Genomic DNA, 26672 nt, shown 5'->3' with positions numbered 1-26672 from the left:
AGCATAACTTACTAAGCACTAAGCAACTAAATTGTTAATAATTTAAGTTAAATTGTTCAATTACTTGATTAAAAATAAATAATTACTCAACATGCATGAAAAAAATTGCTTAGCATATCTAAAAAATTATTTTAGAGCTCAACTTATGATTAAATCTCAGTCATTTAATTATTACAATTATTTTAGTTTTAGTGCACTATAACTTTGAACTAAATTGTTAATGAATCTGTTTGCTTTATTAAAAAATTAGCTAAAGCATCTATAATTGCTTTTAGTAATTTAAAAAGTGCTGTTGTGCTTATCTCACAATTTTTTATTAAATGACATGTGGCTAAACTTCATTTGTGCTTCAAAACGTTTAGAAAATTGTTGTTTGGCGTACATAATAATTCAATATTTCAATTTATAATAAATAATTTATAAATAAATATTGCATTTTAATTTTTATATAATTATTATTATTAAAATATATAAATATGTTAATGCTATTGATATAAGCAAGAAGTTTTCTTGAAAATAATATAAATTAATAAAAATAATAATAAAACACTCCCAAACTATAAGCTTATGAAATTTAAAAACAAAAACTTAATTTTTTAATACTTTTAAATTACATTTTAAATAGTTTTTGTGCTCATTTTCTATTAAAGTCGACTGTACATAGTTGACATTAAATAAATAAATCAATAATTGCATATTTATTTTTCATTATAATTAAAATTTTTGTAAAATTATTTTAGCTTTGTTAATTATTTGAATTGCTTACTTAGCAAAGTTAAAGTTGTGTGCATAATAATTTTGTAGTTAAATTATAGTTTTAAATTTTTTGCTCGCTACTTTTACTCGAACACCCATTGTAGCTGTAAGAGGCTCATTCGTTTGAGGCCCCCCGCCCACACATTTGCCCAGCTGGCTGCTACTGTGGGCACATTGGCATTGCAGGCGCAGCGGTTGGGGCGCAGTGTCTAAATTAAATAATTCCCACAACTGTTACACACAGTTTCATGTAACAACCTGCCCCATGTAGCAACACCCCCCCCAACCACCCAACCCGCTGCCTTTTTGAGTGCTACGTGTTGTTGTCTTGCCATGTTGAGTGTGTTTTATTTTTTTTTCTGCTGCTATGTGTTGCTGTTGCAGCAACTGATAAATGAGTCCCTAATATGAGCGCTGTTAATAAAAGTGGCAAATTAAACGTCAACCTCTACAATTTTGTGCCATTTGTGCCATTTGCTAACTGCGCATTGTTGCTGCTGTTGTCTGTTTGCTTTTTTCAATGTCTATTTGTTTGTTATTGGAATGCTGAATGTCTTTGCCAGCCGCAAAACAACGACAACTTTTAGCTTGCGATTGGTTTGCCCGCCCGCCCGCTTGTGTCTCATTAGAGCTGACTACATATGTGAGTTGGTGGCTTTGTTGGTTTATAGTTTGTCGCATGATTTTCCAGTTAAATGCTTACAAAATGTCAGACAGGCAACGTCCGTGTTCGAGTCCGTCTGCGTGTCCGTCTGCGGGTGACTTTTGAGCTGTTTTTAATGAGCATGTGTCGAGCATTTTAATAAACATAGTTGGCCAAAAGGGTTGCGTATTTAAAGTTGCCTTTCAGCATAGCTGGAGTGAGTTGTGGAAATATTTAATTAAGTTGCGCTCGAGTTGAGTTCAAATGCAGGTGGCTAATGAAACAATGAGCTCAACTTAAATGCAATTAAGCACAAAATAAATCTGTGCGCTCGCGCTCGCTTTGTTTTTGTTTTGTGCACAATGGAGCGTATGAGCAATGCGGCAAATAAACTACAATAAAAGCCAAATACTCATTGATTATCGATAATTTAGGCAGTCAAGCGCTTAGCCGCTGCTGAGCTTTTGCCTTTGCGTGCCGAATAAACAAATGAAAATGGCCGGAAATGAGCGGGAAAATCTATTAACGCCGCATTATTAACGTCACACTATTTGTAATTTATACGTTAATTATACGCCGCATGACACTTCGTTCGCATGCGTCTGTATGTGTTTGCGTGTGTGTCAATAAACTTTGATTATTATTGTGTGTAATTTAGAATAAGAGACAAATCCGTTGACAAGTGGCAGACGGAGTTTGTGCCAGCTACGAGATAAAATTGCAATGCACAATGCGCTAACCACAGAGACGCAGCCTCAGTGCTGCTGCTGAGATAACAGACTTAAAACTAGGCAAGTAAAAGTAGCAGTCTGACATATTAGGACTAATGCATGTATAGCTGGCAGCAGCAGCCTTGAGGCTTCGCTCGACTCGACTCGCTGGAGAACTGAGCAAGCAACTTGAGCGTGCCGTCAAGCGCTCGGCAACGGGTGCGGCCGTCATGCATAACTAACATAAGACTGCAAATGATAAACTTGCACACACACACACACAAACAAACACACACACATGCATAAGAGTTGTAGGCTGGCTAAGTGGAAAGTATGTCAAGCTCAGTGACACAATAAGTACAAATGTTCGCTCTGGCTGCTGCTGCTGTTGCTGTAAAAAGGGCTGAGTGGGTGTGGCTCGTGGCAGTGCCACGTGCAAATTATAAGCCTGCAACATCATCATCATCATCAGCATCAGCATCAGTAGTTGCGGCTGCTGCTGCCATTATCTATGCTTATGCGTCGCTGTCTATTCTTTGGCAATGCGCATACGCCGCATATGACAGCAAATGCGTTTATTAATGCTGCTCCTTGGCCTAATTCGCAACACTTGTTCATCATCGACTACACACAGCTACAGCTGCTGCCATTTACATGCACATGCCATACATCACTTTGCATACATGATGTATTGTTTGCCTGCCTGTTTACCTGAAACTAAAGCAACACACACAGCAGCCCTGGCAAATGATAATAAAGCAGCGAAAAGCAGCTGTCCTTGCTTGGCAAGCACAAGGCGCCTTCGTTGCCATAATAAAGACAAATGCGCACAACTTGCAAAGGACACATAATTAACAGCAGCACAAAGTTGCAGGCAGAAGAAGCATCACTTGCGTACATGATGTATATTGTTTGCTCTGCCTGTTTTAACCTGTGACAACAACGAACTAAAGCATAAGGCACACACAGCAGCTGCTTGGCAAATGATACATAATAGCTAGCGAAACGAGCAAGCTGTCCTTGCTTAGGCTAATGCACAAGGGCGCATTCAATGTGCATTAAAATAAAAGAACAATATGCGCACAAACTGTGGCAAAAGGACACATAATTAACAAGCAGGCATCCAATAGTTGCAAGCAGGCTCTCAGCAGAAGAAGAGCATAAAGCAGGCGGTCTAAAGTGTTTGAGTACGGGATTAACCTTAATAAATTACTTATGAGCAAAATCCAGCCGAAAATCCTCTAGAGCCGCAGCAGCCAACAATAAGGGCTACCTTTATAAAAAGAGCGTACCTTATAAGATTTAGCTTTCTATGTCGCCATTAGTTTTACCTTAAGCACGTATAATGATTCTAAGGCATCAAACTATAAAGCCATTTTAATTGTTTGAAGTGAGTGGGTAGATGAACTTGGTGAATATATAGTAAATAGTAATTTATAATTGCTTTAATATACTATTTAATAAAGAAATTCGAATGTCGTAGGCGTAACAAGTTTTGTATAAATCTTAAGACTCAACTCACGTGCTAGTTCTCAGATATCGCTATGTAAGTTCATTTAATCGAGTTAGTAAGACATTATTTATAATACTTTGTAAATTCATTTTCAGTAGCCGTTAAAGAACAAAATATTTTATTATATTTTAATTTGGTAGTCCTCATTAAGTTCTACTCGTGCTAGAAATGTTTATTCAATATAGTATATCAGAACAAAGGGGTCAGAGATCTGATATTTTATTTCTCGATTTGATCTTCATTTTATTATTTTTAATTATGTTGCACCTTAAACATATCTTTAAAATGATCTCTTATGTATGTTGCGGGTTGATTGTTTATAGCTGTATGTGTCTCAATAGCTAATAAGACTCTTATAGTTAAGTCATATTTATTGAATTTCTCTAAATTATATATTTAAATTTGCTAAGGTACGCTCGTGTGGACACGTTGCCAGGATTTCCTGAATGATATATGTTATATATTTATTATAAAGGCAAATACAGTCTATTAAACAGCTAAACAGTACTAATTAAGACAAATGTATATAAAAAAATTGTCTAAAATTATTTCTTGTTTATTTTTAAAGTGCAAATATGTGCTCATTTTTTAATATTTCTTTTAGATATCTTTTGTGTTAAAATAAATGGCAAACGAATTTTCCAAAAATTTAAATGTTTGTTTTTTTAGTGTCCGCATATATTCTTATTTTTAAATATTTAATTTTTCTCAGTATTATAAAAACAATACTAGGCATCTAGCTATTATATCTTACCTCGCACCTAAAGAAATACGGATAACGCATAAGAATAGACTATAAAAAAGCAATCAGCTGACGTCAATTAGAAAATAACATGTAATAAGTAGTCGTCTCGGTGTGATCTCGTGCGCCAGCAAGTTGGGTATATTATAGCACATGCATTCGCACACTGTAAAGATGCAAAGTAATGAGAGATCCTATAACATCACTATCTTCTGACAGCTTTATCTGCCGCTACAGTAACGCTGCATATGACTAGTTTTGATTTTATGTTTTCACAGATAGGTGGCGATCGCGATACCCTGAGTTCCGTAGAGACACCGACCAACACCTAGATATATTCCATGACTATTTAATCATACAATTCCCTTACCACAATACACGTTGCATGCATCATGTGAGTTCCACACTCCAATCCAAACGCACGCATCAGATTTCCACTTGACATGCGGCAACTCAACTTACTGAGCTACCAACGCCCTGTAAACTTACGCAGCTTACTATGTTTAAATAACTAATTAAAATTTACAAGTAAATAAATATTTGGATATCAAATTTTTTCTAGCCTATTTGGTCTAGTGCATAGACTGTCTGTCTAGCAGACGCGCACTCATAGGTTCGAGCTCTGTTTTTCATATTAATATTATACTTTAAATTATTACTTTTCTTTTTTTTTTTTTAACTATGCTGCTTAAGTTTGCTTGCTACTTTTAGTTGTTGCAACAAGTGTTTTGCAATCGTAAAGAAAACAGCAAAATGATTACGCAACAGGTGTCAATGCATTTGCTAGAATTCCCAACTTGGAAGTTCAAAACTTTTAATTTGTCAATAGCATTTTTAGCAGTTCTTGGTTCGATTCTTAGGCAAGACTAGCATTTTTATATATTTTATATACATTTTTTTAAATATTAAATTTATAAGTTGGATAATTGCAAGTTCAATATCAAACTTAAGAAGTGCACATAACCTAAAATATTAAAATTGCCAGCCAGTGTTGTCATATTAGCTTGTTTTAAGCTAGATCTAGCTTTTTTGAATATGAAATTGCTTACAGCATTGCAAATAGCTGAACTCTAGCTTATTTAAATTTTGGTTACTACATGGAATATCGACTTCATAATTGAATAAAATTTCTAGGTACTGACTATTTAAATATTATAAAATTTCTAGATACTGACACTGTTGTTTTCTTTACTAAAGCTTATTTATTTCTTCATTCTAGCCTCTAAAAATGTGACAACAGTTTGGGCAGCACATGGTGCTTAAGCGGTTGGCAATTGACGCGTGATTAAGTCCGCTTTAGCATTTAAAGACTTTTCTATACTTTTATTATTAATTCGCAGCAACAATCATAAAGCTTCATTTTTGTTATGCTTTGTACAGCGTCTCGCTCAGCTTTGCGCTTGCGATCGCTTTGTATGCTGTTGACGAATGCGAAATCAGTTGGATTCACTTCACAATCCCTGCAGAGCCTGCAGCCAAACGATGATTAATAAAAAAGAAACAAGCGCTGTATGGGCCGCTGCTGAACTGTTGACCTTTTGGCAAAAGCTCCGCTTGTTGCTTATGCTGCTGCCTGCTTTTGGTTGATGTTATGTAAATCTGTGGAACATAATCACGGCAGCGAACACATGCGCCCCAATTTCCTAATAGTCGTCAGTCACAATGGCACAAACATTAATCAAATTTTGCGACCTAAAAATACTCGCACAACTTCGAGTCGAGTCGAGTCGAGTGTGTAGACAATCGAAGCTGAGCAGCATACAAAGGCGCAAAGAAAAGAAAACTTTTTGAACTGGGCCGAAAGCAATGACTGCTGACTGCTTTGGAAGATAAGCCCATTTAGCAACGTTGTCATTTCTCTTGTTTCGTAACGTTGATTTCATTTTATTGTTGCTGTCTGGCCGTCTCCCCCCCTTGACGTGGGCACGTGGCTGGGCGCACGCCTGTCATAAATCTTGTTTTGAATGTCCTGCCAGCGTTGATAGCAGCAGCAACGGGCGAGAGTCAAGTCAGTCGAGTCATCGATTCGCATATAGCCATGGCAACACATTAAATTAGTACACTTGATCGAGCAAAAAATATTTATGGCAGGCCGTCGAGCCGACGAAGTAACAAAAGGCACAAGCACATGCCCCCAGCCTGCTTGACATGCTGCTGCTGCTGCTGCTGCTTTCAAGGACACGTCGTCAGTGAAGCGTTAAGAGAGCGAGCGAGAGAGCGCGCAGCTTACCCGTTATAAATCTCAAACGCAAATTGACTGTGCAGCATTGCGACGCCTTTGAAGTGGACGCCAGTGGGCATGGCCTGGGCCAACGCAGAGATCGTTGCCGGTTTGTCTGCGATACGAAAATTTGGTTGGCATTTTATGTTTCGTTTGCCGTTTGTCTATTTGAGTTATGTTTTATTAATTTGCGTTTAACAGCGATAAGACTAACAAATTATATAACAAAAAATGCGCATAGAGTCAATGAAAACGCAGCTGCCACGCCCACGCCCAGCCGCCCACACATCGTGACAGCTGCAGCGAAAATATGTTAAATACAATTACAAACACTTTGCATTTGCATTTGCACTGCATATAAAATGTACATACATTTGTTTATATTTTCCAAGTTTCTCACACACACACACACACACACAGAGAGAGAGTAGTGTATGTGACGCTTTATTGCAGCATTTTATGATATTCGATGAATTTTGTTTTATATGCAAGTAAACAAGCGCAGCTGCGAGTTGGAGCGGAGCGGAGCGTTCGCATATTTAAGCAGCAAATGAATGAAAGTCGCCACGGCGTGCCACATGCCGCAGCGCGTTGCATGTCATATGCAAACGAAATTAAAATGCACTACAAGCGCGCGCGAGAGACACAAAAAGTGCGCACGACTGCATAAATAAGTGGACCAGCGTACATTGAGCCATGCATACTTCATTGAATTGCACTCCAAAGTATGCAGAGCTGCTGCTGCTGCCTATAAATAAGCGAGTCACCTGCTGCGCTGCTCTAAAGTCAGCAGCGAAGTTAAATGTGTCACTGGGCAGCAGCAGCAGCAGCAGCAGCAGCAGCAGCAGTCATGACAAATGACTAAGCTAAAGCATATTTCGAATTTGCAAACTCCGTCCGACTTTAAATATAAATTTATGCAAACGCGTATACGCCAAGTAGTGCAGCTTCAAAATGGGTCACACTTTTGCGCTGTGTCATATGCACTGCATGCAAGGCACGTAACTGAAGCTAAGGTAGAGGCGACAACAATGCGCATACGTCACGTTGTACCGACAAACTTAATGCAATCGCTGGCAAAACACTAAACTTTGTCAGCTGGCACAATGACTTGATGGACTTAACAAACGTGCAGTAACAACAACAACAACAACAGCAACAACAACATCAGTAGTAGTAGCTAAAAGTTTTCTTTGCTAAAAGCGCGCTTTGCATATTATCAAACTAATGTCAGTTGTATAAAACTTTTTAGCAAGCAAGAGTTATGAGTTTTTATCAGCATTTAATTCACAGCGTCAGCCGCAAATATTATTTTTATATAAAACTAATGTTAGTTCTAAACTGCGTAAATCGAAGTTGCAGTTGCAACTTGCAGCGCTTTATATTATTTAAAATTATTATTATATTTATACTCTAGTATTGAAGACTTGTACTATAGAATTTAATTCTAGGCTACAATTAAAATAAATAAATATTCAAGACTATCGCGCTTTTTGTTGTAGCAGCTGCCTTTAGCTTTATTTAGTTTTTTTTTTAGTATTTTTGGCACAGCTCAAAATAAAGCGATTATTATTAATATTTGGTATATAGAGAATTAAGTTACAAATGCATATTTTAGAAATAATACAAAAAATTAGTATACAATTTAAGTAGTAATAATTATTAAATTTTATTTATTTATTTGAATTGTAGCCTAGAATTAAATTCTATGCTAACAATTGGTATAGCCAGAGCACCAAAAGCCTTCAGGCTGAATAAATTTTATTATTATTAATAATTATTAAATAATTGTATGGAATACATTGAGTTTGCATGAAATATTAATTTTATTTTTAAAGCGAGAATTGCATAAATTTATTTAGAATCAAGCAGCCGATAGTCTAAGTTACAAATATATTAAAACAATTAAGCTTAAAGTTTTAAACGTGCGATTTAAGCAATTGAAACATAAAGTAATGTTATAAGTAATGCGATTATTAAGTAAATGAATATCATAAATAGAATGTTGCCCAAAAAGTCGTCAAGTTGTTTAATTGAAAGTTGCTAAAAGTAGTTCACGTTAAATGAACAACTTAACGAGTTTTTGGGTAACTTTAAAATAAACAACTTCAGGGCTTTCACTTTTGTTCAAGCTTCATTCATTCATTTACGATTGATCTTTTTAGTGGTGGTCAAGTAATCGATAGTTGCATCAGCTGTCAAGTGTTGCTCTATTACATATATTTCTATTAATTTTAGTCGAACTTTAGTACATAACTAACCACAAACTCTTATATTTAAGCTTTGCTTTATTGCTAGTTTTGTTGCATATTAAAAATTTATTTATTAAGTGTCGTCATATCTATAAACTTAACAAATTTAAAAAGAAAAACTTAATTTTTTATTACTTTTAAATTTAATTTTAAATATTTTTTGTAATCATTTTCTTTAATCGTCGACTGTTTATAGTTGCCATTAAATAAATATATGTATAGAAAAACAAAATTTTATTGCTTATTCAAAATATTTATTCTATTCATTTTATTATTGCTACAAAATGTTTTTATTATTAAATTTCATTTTGTTAAGCTCTCAGCGACAGCAACTCAAATTAGTTTACGTGCTGCCCTCGCAGTTAGTCGCTGAGTTGGCACAAATGTTGCTTTAGGTCAAGCACTGTCATGTTAGTTGCCTTGTGCGGTTTTAAAATGTATTTCTATTGATTTTGTATCACACACACAGACACACACACATTTACATAGAGAGCAGCGCTTGTGTGCAGGAAGTTGGTTGCCAAATTGAAAGCAGCACGCCCACAAAATAAATTTGTGAAAGGCCAGAACTGAAAAAAAAGGAAAGCAACGAAAACGAAAAAAAAAACGAACGTCAACCTGACAGTGACCAACATGAAGAAGAAGAAGCAGCAGCAGCAGCAGAAGAAGCAGAGCTGGCCCGCCGGGTTATTTGTAGAGTTTTGCAAAAATTTATGCTTGGCAGCAGCTCAAACGATGTGCGGCATATAAAAAAGAAGAGAAAGACTTTCTTTTTTTGCTGCTGCATATGTCAAAGCGCTATTCCCCATATAAATTTAATGCGCCAACAGGCAAAAGAGCTCCGAGTTAATGCAGCTAGGCTGGCATAAAAATTGCATTAAGTGCAACGAGCGAGCGAGAGAGAGAGAGAGAGAGAGAGAGAGAGAGAGAGAGACTCTCAATCTATGTTATGCACAAAATAATTTATATGGACTCTTGGCTTGCCAATTTTACACATGATAGGCCTGTGGCCTGGCCTGGCCTGGCCATGTCAGGTTGGGAAATGAGACTACGCTTGGCATTTTACGCGCCAATGAGTCCGAACGCACAATGACAGCTAATCAAACTGTGGAGTCTACAAGTCTATTACACAGTCTAACATTTAAATTTATAAAAACAGCAGCGCAAGAGCGAAAGAGAGAGAGAGAGTTGGGTGTGCGCTCAAAGTTTGAGCATTGCCTTTGCTTTTTGACATTCATATAATATCGGAGAAATGATTTTCTCAAGCAGACCTTTGGGCAAAGTTAATGGACTAGAAATTGGCCGGCACAACAGGCGGACAGGAGCGACACGTTGGGGGCCAAAGGATAAACCATTGCAACAGTGAATAATGCGCATAATAAAGTGTCCAAAACATTTGTTATGCTTTCTTTCGCTCTCTCTTCCTTTTTTTTTTTTTTCTCGATTTTGCTTTGTAGCGAACTTTTGTATGTCGTTAGGTCCGCTGTGCGCTGTGCTGGGCCAAGTTTCAAATTGCTTTAAATTTGTTGTAATGGCGCTTTAAGTAGTTTTCTTTAGGGGCTTTGAGTTTGGGGCTGATTTATGAGCACGAGCGACTGAGCGAATTGCAGCATATTTGACAATGAGCAAAAAAATTTGTGTTTTGTAATATAAAACGATGAATTATGATGAGCTGAAATACAAGTGTAAGCGCTAGACTCATATGCCAAGGCCATTAGCAAATATTGAAGCACAAACTGTTAGGGTGGGGGGTGCTGGGGGGTCATGCAAATAAACATACAAAACGCATAGACAAACAGACAAAACCAATCTGAGCGACGCAGTCGTTGACTAGACAACTTTTAGCATTGAAATTAAATGCGCACTACGTGTGTGTGTGTGTGTGTGTGTGTGACCTACAGCTATTGCTGTCTCGCTTGCTCTGCTGTTTGCCAATATACAAACACTGCGGTGTTTCGTTTTGCATGTGTGTGTGCCGCAAATAAATATTGCATAAAGTCAAATACGCACACACACACACAACACGCACACACACAAGCAAAGCGTAAATTTGCACAGCGGCAACATCAACATAAAACATAAACAGACGCATTAGCAGCAAATCATTTAAATATACAGCGAGGCAGCTGCAGCAGGCCACAGCCAACCCCAAGTTGACCAACTGTATGTCAACAGCACTGGGCGTATACGTAATAATTTCAATATTTAAGCGCCTAGTGCGCGTGCCAAGCAGCACCCACTGTTTGCTGCTAATTATGCTGGGCATAAAAAAATTAGTTACACGCACACACACACACACACACACACGCAGCAGCAGGCGGCGGCACACAGTCTTGTTAAGTTTGTTGCCCGTATGAGCAGCCAGCTGCTGTTTTTGCTGGAAATTCTTCAACTAAAATTGCAAAACTTTTGCAGCCAAAAACTGCGTGCGCATATGTGTGCGTGTGTGTGTGTGAAAAATGTGCAAATAGCAACTAATACGGCGCACATTAATTACGACAAAATGGCGCTAATGTCGTCTGCGCAGACTTCCGCTTGCTGTTTGCTTGTGTGTGTGTGTGTCTAGCGCATTAGTATGCGTGTCACGACAACAGCGCACAATGTGCGTGTGTGCGTGTGTGTGTGTGTGTATTTTAGGCACACACAAAACGACCTTTTATATTGGCATTTGTGTTAACATTTTATTGTGTACGCCTCAACCTCAAGCCAAGTTTTGTTAAAATAACTTGCCGCTTGGCCTAGCACAAGCGTTTAGCATAAATTTAATGCTAAATATTTGTACAAATCACAGCTGCTAGAGCAACGGACATTTGCAATTTACATATTTGCAATTGAGTGCGCTTGAGTTTTAAATATAGTAAATAATTATTATTTATTAGCCAGTCGAGCTCTTTAGTTATTTTATTATATTTGTATACATATACATATAAATAAAAATTTTTTGTTGTATTTATTTAATGCCAACTATGAACAATCGATGATAAAAGAAAAGGATTACAAAAAATATTTAAAATTAAATTTAAAAATTATTTACAATTAAGTTATTGCTTCTAGATTAGATATACTTATAGATTGGGAGTGTTAAGTAGACGCAACATTAGGGAAAACCCAATCAGGTCTAGGCTTTTATATAATAATTTTATTATTAGTATTAGTTGTATTAGCTCAATAATATTAACAAATTCTGCGGCAAGGCTCAAACGTCAGTTATTGAACACATACATTTTATATATACATATATAAATATATATTTATATTTCAATCGATTGAACAGAATAAATGATTTTGATACAATTTTTATTTTGCTGTTTTCATTCTTTTATTTAAAAATATACCAAATATTCATTATTTAGCTGTCAAAATTCCATAGAAAATTTTGATTGCGAAATTTAGCAAAGGCAGCCTACATGTTATTCTATAAATAACATAATAATAACATATAAATACATTTTTTTAAATGAATTCTATGAAATTCGCATGCCTATATTGAGTTACTATTGAATTGTTTAGCAATAAAGACGAATATACGCAATTTAGCAAAAATTTTAGTTATTCTAAACAATTTAACAGCTTAAAGGCATTTAGATTTAATTAAAAAATATTAGTCTATTTTAAAAAAATGTTTTCTTCGCTCAATTGAAAGGACTTCATTTTATACTAAGCCTTTCACTATTTATAGACTAATGCTGGCATTTATATTTAGCAGCTGTGTTAATTTAATGTCTAGTCTCAAACTTCATAAGTTCATGATTAATGATTATTAAATATTAAATTATAAAAATATTAAATTGACTAGTCTCGAATTCCATGAGTTAAATTCTGTCTACAAAAAATGATTGTTAAATATTAAATTATAAAAATATTAAATTGTCAAGTATCGAATTCCATGAGTTAAATTATTTTCGTCACTGTCTACAAAAAATGATTATTAAATATTAAATGAATATAAAGACTTGGGCACAACAGTTTTAATTACATATTTGAGCTACTAGCACTTAGCATCCTTATTTATTATAAGTTTGTCTAATAATAAAACTTGTAAATAAATAAAATACAAATTTGAGTGCTGCAGATTTTTGCTTTAGCAAATTCTTTTGTGCGTCTTACAAGCAGTTTACAGCTTGAGCCAATTAAATGCATTTGAGTCGCTTAGCTCCTCTAAAATGAACTTACCTTGAACTAAACAAATTCAACTACAACTTTAAGTTCATTTTGCTGCCTGTCTGTGGTCAACAAATTTCCACACTTGCTGCTACTAAGCCACTTATTTCTTTAGTTGCACAGTTTGTTGTGTGTGCCAGCATTTTAATAAATATTAATACAGCTTTAGAGCAAACAGAGAGCTACACACGACGCCAGACTTGATGAGTTGAGTGTGTGTAACAGAGAGAGAAAGAGAGAGAGAGAGGGAAAAAGCAGCGTCATTGTTTGCTGGGCAGAGCAGTTGACATGGCTGAAGAGCAGCGCAGCGCTCGGCTATTGTTATAAATATTTGTAGTGGCTGCTGTTGTCGCTTAGGTGTGAAAAGGCATATTGTATGACCTCTGACCCATTGTGCGCACTCATATATCACAAGCGCAACGCTTAAAGTGTCTGTTATAAATATATATTACATATATATATATATATATCTGTATACAATGCGTAATGTATGTGCTTGGTCGGAACAAAAAAATAGGCGTTAATATGGCTACAGACAAAGCGCCACGTGCTGTTTTATTTTTAACTGAATTACATATAAATAGCAAAGTTTTTGTTGTCTATTGACAAGTTTTGTCTGCTGCGGTAACCTAGATAACGGTAAATTATAAACTCAGCAGCTTTAAGTGCGAAAACAAAGCAGTGCTGTCTTCAAATATTGATTTGGTTGTTGGATACGTTTAAATGCCAGCAAATGCGTAACGTGCATTTAAACGTTAAGCTGCCAAAGGCACCAGCAGCAGCCAAAACAGACAGCGCATTGGGCAAACAAAAGTTAAAAGGATAACAGACAGACAGAGCCAGAGCGAGCGCAAAGCAAAAGGCAATACAATACAGCAGGCAAACAATTGTTTAAGGCAACTAAAGTGCGTAACAAGCAAACTCACACACACACACACACACAGCTAAAAGTACAAAGCCCAGGACTCAGGCGAGTTGAGATAAGTTTGCCAGTCAAAGCCAGAGCCAGAGCCAGAGCCAGAGACTGAGCCAGCGCCTGTGTGCGCTGTATCCTTTGAGCGTTGAGCACACCTGCAACTAACTAAAGCCCATTGCGAAACGCAGCTGTCACGTGCGGGCGTGTGTGTGTGTGTTTATCTCTGTCTCTTTCTCTGTCTGTGTGTGTGACGCTCATAAAGCTTTGGTCGCTTTGTGCGTCGCGCCCAAAAGTAGACTACAAAATATATGGCACGTCTTATGCTTTAGCTCAGCTCCGACTGTTGCTTCAGTCGCGCGCCCTTAGCGCTTAATGCCGCCAACAATAAAAATAACACACAATTGTTGTTGCGCTTGTTATGCGCGAGCACACACACACACGCACACACACACACACACACACACACGCGCACATTTAAGCATTTTTAAAATGCTACTTTCACGCAGAATTTAATCTCAATGACATTTAAGGCGAACTACTGACAAGCAAACAAGCTCGCTACAAAAAAAAGGGGAGAGCTTACGCTTGTTCTTCTTCTTGTGCTTTGTTGTGGGCGCAAGCATTTGACAGCTAACAAGCAAACATTAAATTGGCAATGAAAAATTAAACATGCCACTTGGCTTGGCTTGACTCTGATTTCGGCCCTTTTGGCATAGGCCACACAGTCAAAGCCAAAGCACAATTGATAAATATCAAATTAAAATGTTAGCATGCACAAAAAAATACAAAATTTATTTATATATAACAGCGTGTTCTAAAACAAAAACGCAGCTGACAACAACAAACCAACAAAATAAAGCCACATAAAAGCCATAAACGACTTTGTCTGTTGTTTTTCTCTCTCTGTGTGTGTGTGTGTACCAAAATCAGAGTGAAATAATGCCGGCATGTGGGTGACTGCAAAACGATTTGGCCATAGACAATTTTATAATTTAAAATAAATAATTTGTATGCATGGGCCATTTATTTAGATTGCATTTGTCAGATTAGCTCGTTTGCCATATTTTGCATTTTTCGTGCTTATGTTTAAGCGTTGATAATGCGCTCAATTGTGTAGTTGGGCAGTGGATTTTGGGGGCTTGTGCTCAATTTACAAAGCAAAAGATTGATGGGTATGGCTGAGTGCCTAATTTCATTTTGATTTTTGAATGCGTCTGGGCACAAATACATTTTGATTGCGTTTCATTGGAAAATCAAGTCAAATTAAACATGAGTGCAGTCAAATTGAGCGCAGCCAGCGCTTTGATACACTTGAAAGTGTCGCAGCGCGTTTTGCGCTTGAATGCACTGCTTAGCTGCACTGCTTAACATTACTGCTTGGCTTGATTGTTTGGCTATGCTGCTTGGCTGTACTGCTTGGCTGCACTGCTTGCTTAAGCAAACGTTGCTCGCTGTCTGCATGGACTAAGTTCGTTAATAAATAAATATTAAATATAAATAAATAATAAATATTAATAAATAAAAAATATATATAAAATCTGTAAAATTTGGTGAGCGTAAATTGTGGTTATTTTAATTTTTGGGGCTAATTAAAATTTTCAAAATTAAGACAATTTGCTTCATACTGAATTTCGATTTCTTTAGTCGCTGATATATATGACGCTCATATATATTTCATAGAGTCTGCCCCACAACTTTCTGCTGCCCTCTTTCATTTTTTATAAAACTGGCAAGTGCATTGCAGCTCAAACGATTTAGCAATAAATATAAATTTTAAATTTGAATTAACAGTGGGTGGGGGGGTGGCGCACCTTGATTTGTGCGCCTGGCAGATCGATTTTCAGGCATGCAAATTACAAGCTGGAGTACAACTGTCTAGACGCGAATTGACAAAATTAATGAGTGCACCAGAGTGGGCGCATTGATTGACTCTTGATGTAAATTACGTATACGCAATGTTGGCTATGAGTTGACCTCATAATGTTGGTTGTAACAATAATCGTAACAGTGGCTGGCTGTGTGTGTGTGTGTGTGGGTGGGTGGTTGGGTGGCTGGTGGGTTTGGCCACTCGTGGTGGCTTTTAAATTTTAATTAACTCAACGTTGCAGCTACACAATGCACAATGGAAATGGAGCAAAAAGCAGTGCAGCTGCTGCATCCTGGGCAAACACAAAGTTATTATTTATTTCATGTTATTTTTGTAGCGAAGCGGCCGACATGACCAGACAGGCACTGGCCAGGGGTTAAGAACCCGCATCAGCCCCAAAAAAAAAAAAAAGACGAGCATAACAGGCTAGAAACTGCAGCTTAACTCTGGTCTCTGGTCTCTGACTCGACAGAGCGGCATGTTCATTTATTTATGAGCATTTTACACAGCCAGTGCACTGAGCTCAAAACTTAACTCGGAGATTGTCGGCGGCGGCTGCTGCTGCTGCATCGAAAATTATGCAAATATTTTTTTTATTTTTTGTTGTTTTTTGGGGTCAGCATGGTTTGTTGCCCATGCGTAGCTTTCAAACATGGCATGTCTTTGTGAAGAGCCAACTACCTCTATCTCGCCTCTCTCTCTCTCTCTCTCTCTCTCTCTGTTGCTATATAATTCTATACAATAGTTTAGCTGTTGTTTGGAAGCGCCCGCCTGGCTTGTCAACGCAGCCTTTTGTGCTTGCAGCTGGCCTATAAAACATTTTTGTCTGCTTTTTACAACAACACAACCCACTGTTCGTCTGTCCGTTTGTCTGTCTGTGTGGCAGGAGTTTAGTTAAATTGCATTTGCTATTCGTTCGGTGGCCTGCAAACAAATATTGTAGAAAGTCCTGTAGCAAATAATTTCACAACTCAAACTCAATTTCAACAGTCGAGAGTTAATATCCATACATCATACAATTGCCTTGGCAGCCCTTTTGATATATGATGCATACATTTATTAAAAGCGCACACACTCTGACAGTTTGTCAAATTGCAGAACATATATAATAAGTATAAAGCTGCAAAACGAACGAATAAATTGCCGCGTAGGCAGCAACTGTCAGCGGTGTGAATAAATAAATATCAGCGATTGTAAATTCTTAAAGAATTTAATAAGAAAAAATTTCAGCAGAATATGTCAAAGTGTAAAAAAATAATTTTGCATATATTTTTATATTAAGTCAAGATTGTTATAACAAATATTGCACAATTATTATTTAATTTAATAAGAAAAACTGATTCTTTTACGTTTACATTTTATTAGAATTTAAAACCAATTCTTAACTATATATTTGTTTTAATCAATGAAGCATAATTAAAAAAGATTTATGTCGCATAAAAAAATATCGGAGATTGTAAATTCTTAAATAATTAAATAAATATTCATCTCAATATGTCAAGTTGTATAAAAATAGTATTTAATATATTTTAATAAATAACGTAAAAATTTTAAAACAAACACTTAACCATTATTATTTAATTTAATAAGAAAAACTGATTCTTTTACGTTTATTGTTTATTAAAATTTAAATCAAATTCTTTTTTAACTATATATTTGTTCTAATCAATAAAAGATAATAAAAAGGATTCATGTCGAATAAATAAATATCGGAGATTAAGATTCTTAAATAATTTACTAAAAAAAATTTCAATTAGAATATAATTTTGTATATATTTTTATAAATCAAGTCAAGATAACAAACATTGAGCAACGATTATTTAATTTAATAAAAAAAAAAGATAATATTTTATTAAAATTTAATCTAATTGCTATTTAACTATTTATATGCCTTAATCAATAAAGCATAATTAAAAAAGATTTATGTTGCATAAATTAAAAATAAAAATGTAGCTGGTTGCTAAATTAGCTGATTTATCTATTTTAATTTGTCGCTTGATTATTTTAAGCTCATAACTCTTATTTTCGTTCGCTTATAAATACTTTTAATTAATTTTGCATATGCTAAGCTTCAATTTAAAGCGAAATTCAAGTCTCTTGGCATTGGCAAAGCGCTCAGCTGACAGGTTAATAATCTTGACTCGATAATCGACAGCGATGCTTGTGGACAATGGCAGCAGCTAAGGGAAGTCGAGCAGACGTTTGCCTGACACACACACACACGCACGCAAACGACAGGACCTTAAGTCGCAATAAAAGCAACAGGACTAAGACAATGTGGCCAGGGCCATGCGGGTCGGAGCTCTGCGCCAAGCTGTGGAGGCAACTTCAATGCCAAGCGAGCTTATTAACGTGCCGCAGACAGCTATTGAGCATTCCTATGAAATTCTCTATATGCCAGGACCTCTCTCTCTCTCTCTGCGTATGTGTGTGTGTGTGTCTTATCTTTGGCGCTGTTGATTGGCAAATATTTCAATTATTTTTTTTTCATTTCATCGTTGCTGGCAACACAGCAGCAAAATAAAAAAAAAATAAACAATTCTGTCGATTTGGCAAAAATCATTTATAAATCTCATACAAAGCAAAATGCTTGCGTTATTTATGACCACCAACAGCAGTGCCCCCCTCCCTCTCTCTCTCTCTCACCCTCTCTGTCTGTCGCTTGCACCAAAAAATTGTCAAGCGTATGACATACATTTTCCACCTCACTCTCTCGCAAGTAGAGAGCAAATAAAAAAAAAAAGGCGGCCCCCTGCTGCTGCAAATAAAATCATAAATTTATTAAAATGCAGCAGCAGCTTCAATGTAGAAGCCAAAATACATTTTCATGCGCCATGCCAAAGAATTTGCATGCAAATTTAAAAACCGGAGCGAACATACATATATGCATGTATGTCCTGTAAGTGCATGTGTGTGTGTGTGTCTGTGTGTGTGTGGCATATTTGACATATAGCAGCGTTGGTTTTACAACGTCATTTCTGGTTCTGTTGAAATATTAAAATGAATGATGGCACACAAAATGCATTTGCCTGAGTTTGCAATAAAGAAAAATTTTAAATGTGGCTGTGTCTGTGTGTGTGTGTGTGTGCAAAGCAACGCAAATTAATATAATAAAAATTGCATATTTTTAGTGCTGACAAATATTTGCTTAATCGATTTATTATTTGTTGCACAATTTCATAATGATGTCGCATTAATAATTCCCGCAACGCAGCTTAAACATGAAACGATGCAAACAAATACAAATGACAGCAAATGTGTGTGAAGAGAGATAGCAAATGAGAAAGAGAGAGAGAGAGAGAGCAAGCTTGTCTGCAATTTAAATCGATATTTTTATTAACAATTTAAGCAATTTTCAAAATATTTTCATTGGAATTTACAGTAAATTTGATTTTGATAGTTGGAGCCATTGATCGATTTGCAAATGAATTTTAGCTCAAATAAAAGTAAACCAGTAAATTATATTATATTGCTGGAATTTCATAGTATTTAAAATATTTTGATTTACTAACGCAGAACAAACTTTTATTTTGCTAATATTTATTTTTAATAAATGCCTGTTGGTTCTGATTAATACTCTCAATAGTAAAATTGTAAGAGTCTGAGTAAGTGAAAAATAAAATGGATAAATTTACTAGCTTGCTGTATTGTTATCGATAGTTAGAGCTAATCGATGTAGCATCGAATTAGCTATTTAATTGTAAATAAGGTTAGAATTGATGCTTTTTATCGACTGCCCATAGACGATATCAAATAAATAATAAGATAAAATTAAATTGCTAACTTTACTAACTTGCTGTATTGTTATCGATAGCCAGGGCAAATCGATGTACTATAAAATTAGTTTTAAAATGTAGGACTAGACTTGAAGCGCATTATCGACTGCGATATCAAATAAGACGCTTTCAAATAAATAATAAAATAAAATAAAATGGCTAAATGTACTAACTTGCTGTATTGTTATCGATAGCCAAGAGCTAAATCGATGTAGCTATTAGAATTAGCTTTAAATTGTAGGACTAGATTTGAAGCTTATCGTCTGCCGAATAGACGAATATCAAATAAATAATAAAATTGCTAACTCTACTAACTTGCTGCATTGTTATCGATAGCTAGAAGTAATCGATGTAGCAAAATATAGTAAATAAGTTAGAATTGAAGCTTTTTATCGACTGCCCATAGACGATATCAAATAAATAATAAGATGAAATAAAATTGCTAACTTTACTAACTTGCTCGGTTGTTATCGATAACTGGAAGTAATCGATGTAGTATCGAATTAGCTATTTAATTCTAAATAGGGTTAGAGTTGGAGCTTTGTATCGACTGCCCAAATAAATAATTAAATTAAATTAAATAAACTAACTGCCTTCAAAATTATTATCGATAGCTTATCGCTGCATTTGTTAGCGCTCTTCATGTAACATTGATAAGCATTAGCTGCGGGCTTAGCATGGCTTAAAATCTGCGTAATCGTTAATACAATTCGCTTGTCATGACTCAGCAACAAATATTTGATGCGCTGGTGTCGATCGAACGCAGCTTTGCATTTAATATGCTCAGAACTCAACTGAGTGAAGAACTTGCCACTTGGCTGGCCCGGCTAGTGGCAAGTGCTAGACAACAAAGTTAAGTGTGCCACTAGCCAAGGATACGCTGTGTGTTTGCTGCCAGCTCCTGTGCTTGTCCCTGTGCTGTTAGTAGCTTGTAGCTTAAGCTACTGACTGGCAGCCAAACAGGCAGGCAACTTACTGCTGACCAGGGCAGGGCAGGGCAGGGCACGGGGCTGGGCTTGGTCGCTCTCCTGGGCTTGGGCTACGCCTCTTTTGTTTAGCTTTGATTTAACATTTTGTACGTTTACTTTACAGTTTAACGCACAGCACACAACTTGGCCCACTTGGGCATGAGGGCGTATGGGTAATGGGGATGGTGGTGGGGGGTGAGGTGAGTGTTTAGCTTTTGTGATGGCAACTTGCCTGCATTTTTCTACACTTTCACATTGGCAATTTCATTTGGTTGCTGGGGTCGCCGTGGGAGTTCAAGCTGAAATGTGCTTTTAGTTTTTACTTTGCTTTCGACCCTTTACAATGTGTGTGTGCGCTATATGTGTGTGTGTGTGTGTGTGCCATAAAAGTGCGCGAAACTGAACTCTCGACTTGACTTTGCTGGAACTGGAAACTAGAACTCAAACTGAAGCTACACAGCTGCGAGGCAGCGAGTTGACAACTTTTTTGTGTTTATTTCTTTATTTTATTTAGATTTTTGCTGTTGTTGTTGTTGTTGTTGTTGCTGCGCCTGTCGACGCCACCAACGTTGCTTTAGTTTCAGTTTTTTAAGTGTAGTTGGTTTTAGTTGCCACGCAATGTTTTTTCTACATTTTTTTCTACATTTATATATTTTATTTTATTTCAGTGAATTTTTTTGTGCTGCTTGCTACACAAAGTTAAATGTTTCTGCGCTGCTGCGCAACCAAGCGGCACAAATGCGAAATGGCTACAAACAATTTGAAGCAATAAAATAAAGAGAGCATGCAAAAGCGACTGAGCGAACGAGAGAGCGAGCGAACGAGTGAACTTCAACTACAAGTGTAACTACTAGAGCTAAATGCCACAATATCTGGCAAGCGAAATTGAATTGTAAAACAGTTATTGTGCTTTCAAGTGGGGCATGCCACATGGCAGCTGCAACTTAATCAAATTTTTGTATATCAATTTGTCTTTAAATATTAACAAATGCCGCAGCATTTTGACAACGACGACGACGCCACTGCAGGCGGCGTAGCAAACCCAACAGCAATTACACGTTTAATTAACTTGCTGTTATGACAGCAAAGAAATGTGCTTTAGTCTAATTAGAGCGGTGCTAGAATTGTCGAGGCATCGTGCTGTGTCGCTCAGTCGCTCAGTCAGTTGTTGGGCAAAATTTTAATTTAAATTTTATATGCAAATGGTCTTAAATGTGCCAGCAAGCAAAGCCTTGCAACCAGCAAAATTGTAATGCATGTGTGTGTATGCGTGTGTATGTATGTGTGTGTATGTCTGCGTGTGTGTGTGTGCTAGGCTTAGTCATTGGTTGACATGTGCAATTGCAAGCTACGGCTGCCATTTGCCAACTTTAGCTACAGAGCCTAGCAAAGCTTTACGCTCTAAGCCTTTAAGGTGCACACACACACACACACACACACACAGACAGACTTGTGTGCGTGTGTTAACTGCATTTGTTGAGCTGCTAACGACTGAACATTTATGCCTAATGTGCAGCGACTAATTGGCAGGCTCAAGTTCTAGGCTTTCCATAGCGTTCACTAATTGCTAAATGGATCGCAGCTTAAATCAATCTGTTTGCCCATCTGATATGCAAACAATTTTTAGTGCACATTTATGCTGCCTAAACGTTTTTATTAAGTTTTTATACATTTTATTATTAGTTTTTGGCCAAAGAAAACTTTTGTGCGCTGACATTTTAATATTTTGTCAGTTGCCTTCTGTTTTTATATGCAAACTTTTTGTTTGTCAATTTAATTTTGTCGTTTCACCCCACCAACCCACGTTGCAAAAAAAAGTTTTTGCTGTTCGCTTTTATAGCGCACACAATTTTATTTGTATTTAAATAAACTAACCATAAATTGCAGTTCGTTGTTTTTTTTTTTACTATCAAAGTTAACAAAGTGAGCGAATTTATGTAAACATTAATGAAACGCCAAATGTATCAATTACCAAACTATGCTAATGAAATATATTTGTTTTTTTTATTTGTCTATGTGCTAAATTTAAAATAAATAAAAACTGCATGTTCTTATTTATTTTATGCGCTTTTTATTTCTTTGGCATTTTAGATAAACTTTGCTAATGAAATCTGCTTATTTGATCAAAGAGAAGTTTTTATGCAAAAGCCAAGCTTCAATAATTTTTATTTATGCGCCAATTTAAAAAAATATATATGTTTTAGTCTTTTAAACAAACAACAAGCAGCAAAATATTTATTTGTTAGTTAAGCAAAACAATTAGTTATATGTATTTTAAGCGCTTAAGTATTTTAATATATTTTTTAAGATACGAAAGTTAATGCAAAAATATAAACGTGAATTAAATTTGAATACATTTTTAATTTTTATTAATTATAAATATATTAATTTCAGTTTTTAAAGCATTTAATTAATTTAAATTACATGCAACGTATTTTTATGTTATACAAAAATGGAATTGTGAATTAAATTTTAATTAATTTTTTATTTTCAAATAAAAATTGTAATTTAAGATTTCAGAGCAATTAATTCATTTAAATTATATGCAATACAAAAATATGTTAATACAAATATTTAAATTTCATTTTAATACTAATTTCAGTTTTCAGCGCACTTAATTCATTTAAATGATATGAAAAATTATACAAAACTTTTTGTACATGGCGAAGCTAAGCACATAGCTAAATAGAATAATATTTATTTAGCATTACTTTATTTTTAAGCTTTTTAAATATGTGTAACTTTCTTTTTTGTTTGGCGGCTTTGGCTTTGGGCAATTTTCGCACTTAAGTATGCTACAAGTTTTGGTGGTCAGTGTGTGCGGTCAACTGTTGCGTGGGCCTGGGCATGGCCAAATGCATAAGTATTTATATATTCAGCTGCTTATGAAGTCAGGCACTAACTCAAAGTATGCAAATCCAGCTGAAGCTGAATCTGAAGCAGCAGCAGTAGCAGCAGCAGAAGTGCTAAAGATTAATGAAAAACTTTTGCATTTTTCACGCAAGCAACAACAAAAACAACAACGAACTTTTACTTGGGAAAAGATTTTGATTTGAACTTTAAGAGAAATTCGTTAGCATAGGCGAATGCGTGGGCTGTCTGCACAGGTAAAAGGCCGCAACTGTTTATTTATTTATTTATTATGCGACCGACACTAAAATGTAACTAAAAGCAGCGCAGAGGCGAGAGCGCTCGACTGCCAACACATGACGTCTACACATGTTGAGCAGCAGCAGCAGCAGCTAAAATCAGCAGCTAAGTGTGTAGTGGGGCCATGTCGAGTTGACGTTGATGCCGCTTTGATATATTATGCACGCTTGAGGGCAGCAGCAAATAATCAAGTATCAAATTCCACACGGAGTCCCAACGAAAACACACACACAAAATGATTTTTCTACGCCCGCCCACACGCCCACTCGCCCACGCTCCCACTCTTAGTTCGCCCACAAGGGAGCGAAGCAATGAGGATTTGCTGGGGCGTGCGTCAAGTCAAGCAAATGAGGCACAGGACATAGGCCGCAAATTTGGTTGAGGCCTGTAAAAACAAAAGCCAACTCATCAGCAGAGTCGGAGACACAGACACAGATACAGACACAGGTGAGTAGCAGCAGCATCTACATTGGCTGCTTGGCTGCTTGGGTTCGGTTTATGGCGCGTGCGACAAATGAACAATGCCACATAAACGAGGCCGAACGCAAACAAACTAAAGCAAAAGCTAAAGCCAAAGCCACATGGCAACATCTTCGCAGCGCTGTTTGTCTAAGCTGCTGGCTTTTGTCCCAGGCCCAAGCTCAAGCCCAGACCCAGTCCAGGCAGCTAACCAGGCAGACAGGCGGTTAGTCAGTTGCAAAAATGCTAAGCGGATTAACAAAGCATAATACATAGTTGCAACTTACAGAGTTGACAACTGGCAACTGTTACTACAGCCCAGACTCAACTAAGTTGTTTGATTTTTCTACATTGTGATTGTTGCTGAGCCTCAAGAGTTTGTTATGAAGTTTGGTCAAGCCAAACAAACTGAAACTTAAACAAGCCAATTTCAAATACAAAATTAAAGCGCATTTGAGTTACGCTTAGCATTGGAATTTGCGTAGCTCATCTCATAAGTCAAACATGTAAAAATTCTTATGCTTACGTTTTGTCATTCGAGCTTTGCGCTGCTGTGATTTATTAGAGCCTAACAAACATTTTTTTTTCTCATTTCGTTTGCGGCTGTGCTAAGCTTTATTTGTTCATTAACGATTCTGTTTAAAGCAAAAGCGAGTTACGCTTAAAGCTATAGCCTACTTATTTGGGCTTAGGCGCGGCGCGTTCATAATAAATTTATGTTTTATACAATAAATAAGCGAACTGAACTCAAGCGTAGTGAACTGAACTCTTTAGTGTGTGTATGTGTGTGTGTGTGAGGCAATCAGTATAAGAAATGAACTCAGCGCGGCTGTCAGAGCTTAATGAGCGCAAATAAATTCAAGTAGGCTTAAAATTTTCCACTTTTTTGCGCCGACAATTGAGCGCTCGCCGCATAGCCGCAGCAAACAAACAAAACTGTCATGAATAGCAGCAGCAGCAGCAGCAACTAAGCAAAATGAATTCTATTTAACATTTGGGGTAAAAATTCAATTTTTTGCTGCTCGACCATGAAATAAAATATAGAAATCAACGCTGTTTGGGGCGTTGCTGCTGCTGCTGCTTTCTCTGCTTATTGTGACGTATGCGGCGTCTACTTAGGAAAATGATAAATGTCCTTGCGCAGCCATGAAATGAATAAGTATGAGCGTAACTGAGATGTTGAAAGTGCGGGTTCAATGTGGGCCAAACGCCAAGGCAAACAAGGACAATGTCCTTAGCAAACAGCAGCGGCAGAATGTAGAAAAAAAATCACAACAACAAGAGCAGCAGCAGCAACTGCTTTTGAAGTAAGCCGTAAGGAGTGCGACTGGCAGCCAGTGCCTAAGTAGGCTACTCCAAAAAGGACACACACACACATACAAAGACAGTTGCTGCTGGCTCAAGTGTGTGGTAAGGCAAAAAAATGTTGACAAACTCCTCGCAGCGGCGACTTTTTGCTTGCCGCTGTCATTCAACGCGCTGTCAGTTTTGCTTTTTTCTCTTTTGACTTTTTACAGCTCACAAAACTTACCCAACCCCCCACCAACCCAAAATGCCAGCAGCAGCCCCGAAGCTAAAGCCAAAGGCAGCGGCGTAGCGACTTAGGCAGCAGCGCTGGCATTTCGGAATCAGTGGCGAAAGTTTTTTGCAGCCCCAAACTACACGCAGTCGAAACCTGACGCCGCAGCCGTCTGTCCGTCCTTCCCCATTGTTGCTCATCACTTTTGACCGGCTCAGCCAGTCGCTTCGCTTCGATTTCGTGTCGATGCTGCTGATTTCTAACATTACTAAGCTGATTTCTTTATACGTTCGTGCTGCTTGACTCTTTTATATATATATATATATGTAGTATATATATAACGATTATATGTTTGTGTAGGCGGCTGTTGTTGCTTGGGCCATTGTTTGTGCTTTGGTCAATTTTGTGTGCACAAATTGTTTGGGCAGCATCAATAATATTTTGATGTCTCTGCCGGCATAAAATTGCCTCTAAATGTTTGGAAATTATTTAAGGGTTTTGTGCTATTCAAAAAAAAAACTAAAAAGTAAACAAATCAATAAACTCACCAGCCAGCAGATTGAGTAAGGCTGCAAAAGATAAACAGAAAATACAAATAAAATAAAAAATAAAAATTAAAATGCATAAAAAATAACAAACGAGCAAAATTGAAACTTTGTTGTTGTTGGGGGCAAGTTCATTAGCACATTACACATATGTTTACGCCGGATTTAGCCTCGGGCGTATTTGCTTTTAGTTCTTCTTGCTATTTGCTACAAATACTCAACTTACATATTTTACGCATGCTAAGTCCTTGGAAGCTGGCATTAAATCCTTGGCGAAAGTTTTCGGCGAGTGCAGCAAGTTGTGGGCGATAACTATATCTATAGCTTATAGCCACTGGGCGAGCATATGGCTTAAACTGCAGGCCAAGTTTACTCATCAGAAATGGGCTACTAAATAAGCATTTATAAAGCTGCGCTGCGGCCAAACAAATGTTCAACTTTTCGTTAGACAACAAATTGTGCAAAACGCAAACA

At 36.7% G+C, this 26672-nt stretch overlaps 1 protein-coding gene across 8 annotated transcripts in view; it reads right to left on the bottom strand.

The window, feature by feature from the left end:
- LOC108597232 (nephrin) overlaps window positions 1-26672 on the bottom strand; it is a 72503-nt gene that overhangs the window by 36569 nt on the left and 9262 nt on the right. For 6 of the 8 annotated variants that reach the window (XM_033293072.1, XM_017983675.2, XM_017983676.2 and 3 more), the window contains exon 3: window positions 26202-26222. The exons of the other annotated variants lie outside the window; for them this stretch is intronic. In XM_033293072.1, the coding sequence (XP_033148963.1) occupies window positions 26202-26222 (21 nt within the window). The remainder of the gene's footprint in view (window positions 1-26201; window positions 26223-26672) is intronic. 8 annotated transcript variants of the gene reach the window in all.

Source organism: Drosophila busckii, chromosome 2R (assembly GCF_011750605.1).
Source record: "Drosophila busckii strain San Diego stock center, stock number 13000-0081.31 chromosome 2R, ASM1175060v1, whole genome shotgun sequence".
Classification (NCBI taxonomy): domain Eukaryota; kingdom Metazoa; phylum Arthropoda; class Insecta; order Diptera; family Drosophilidae; genus Drosophila; species Drosophila busckii.
The sequence above is the reverse complement of the archived record's forward strand: the minus strand, read 5'-3'. Positions and strand labels throughout refer to the sequence as shown.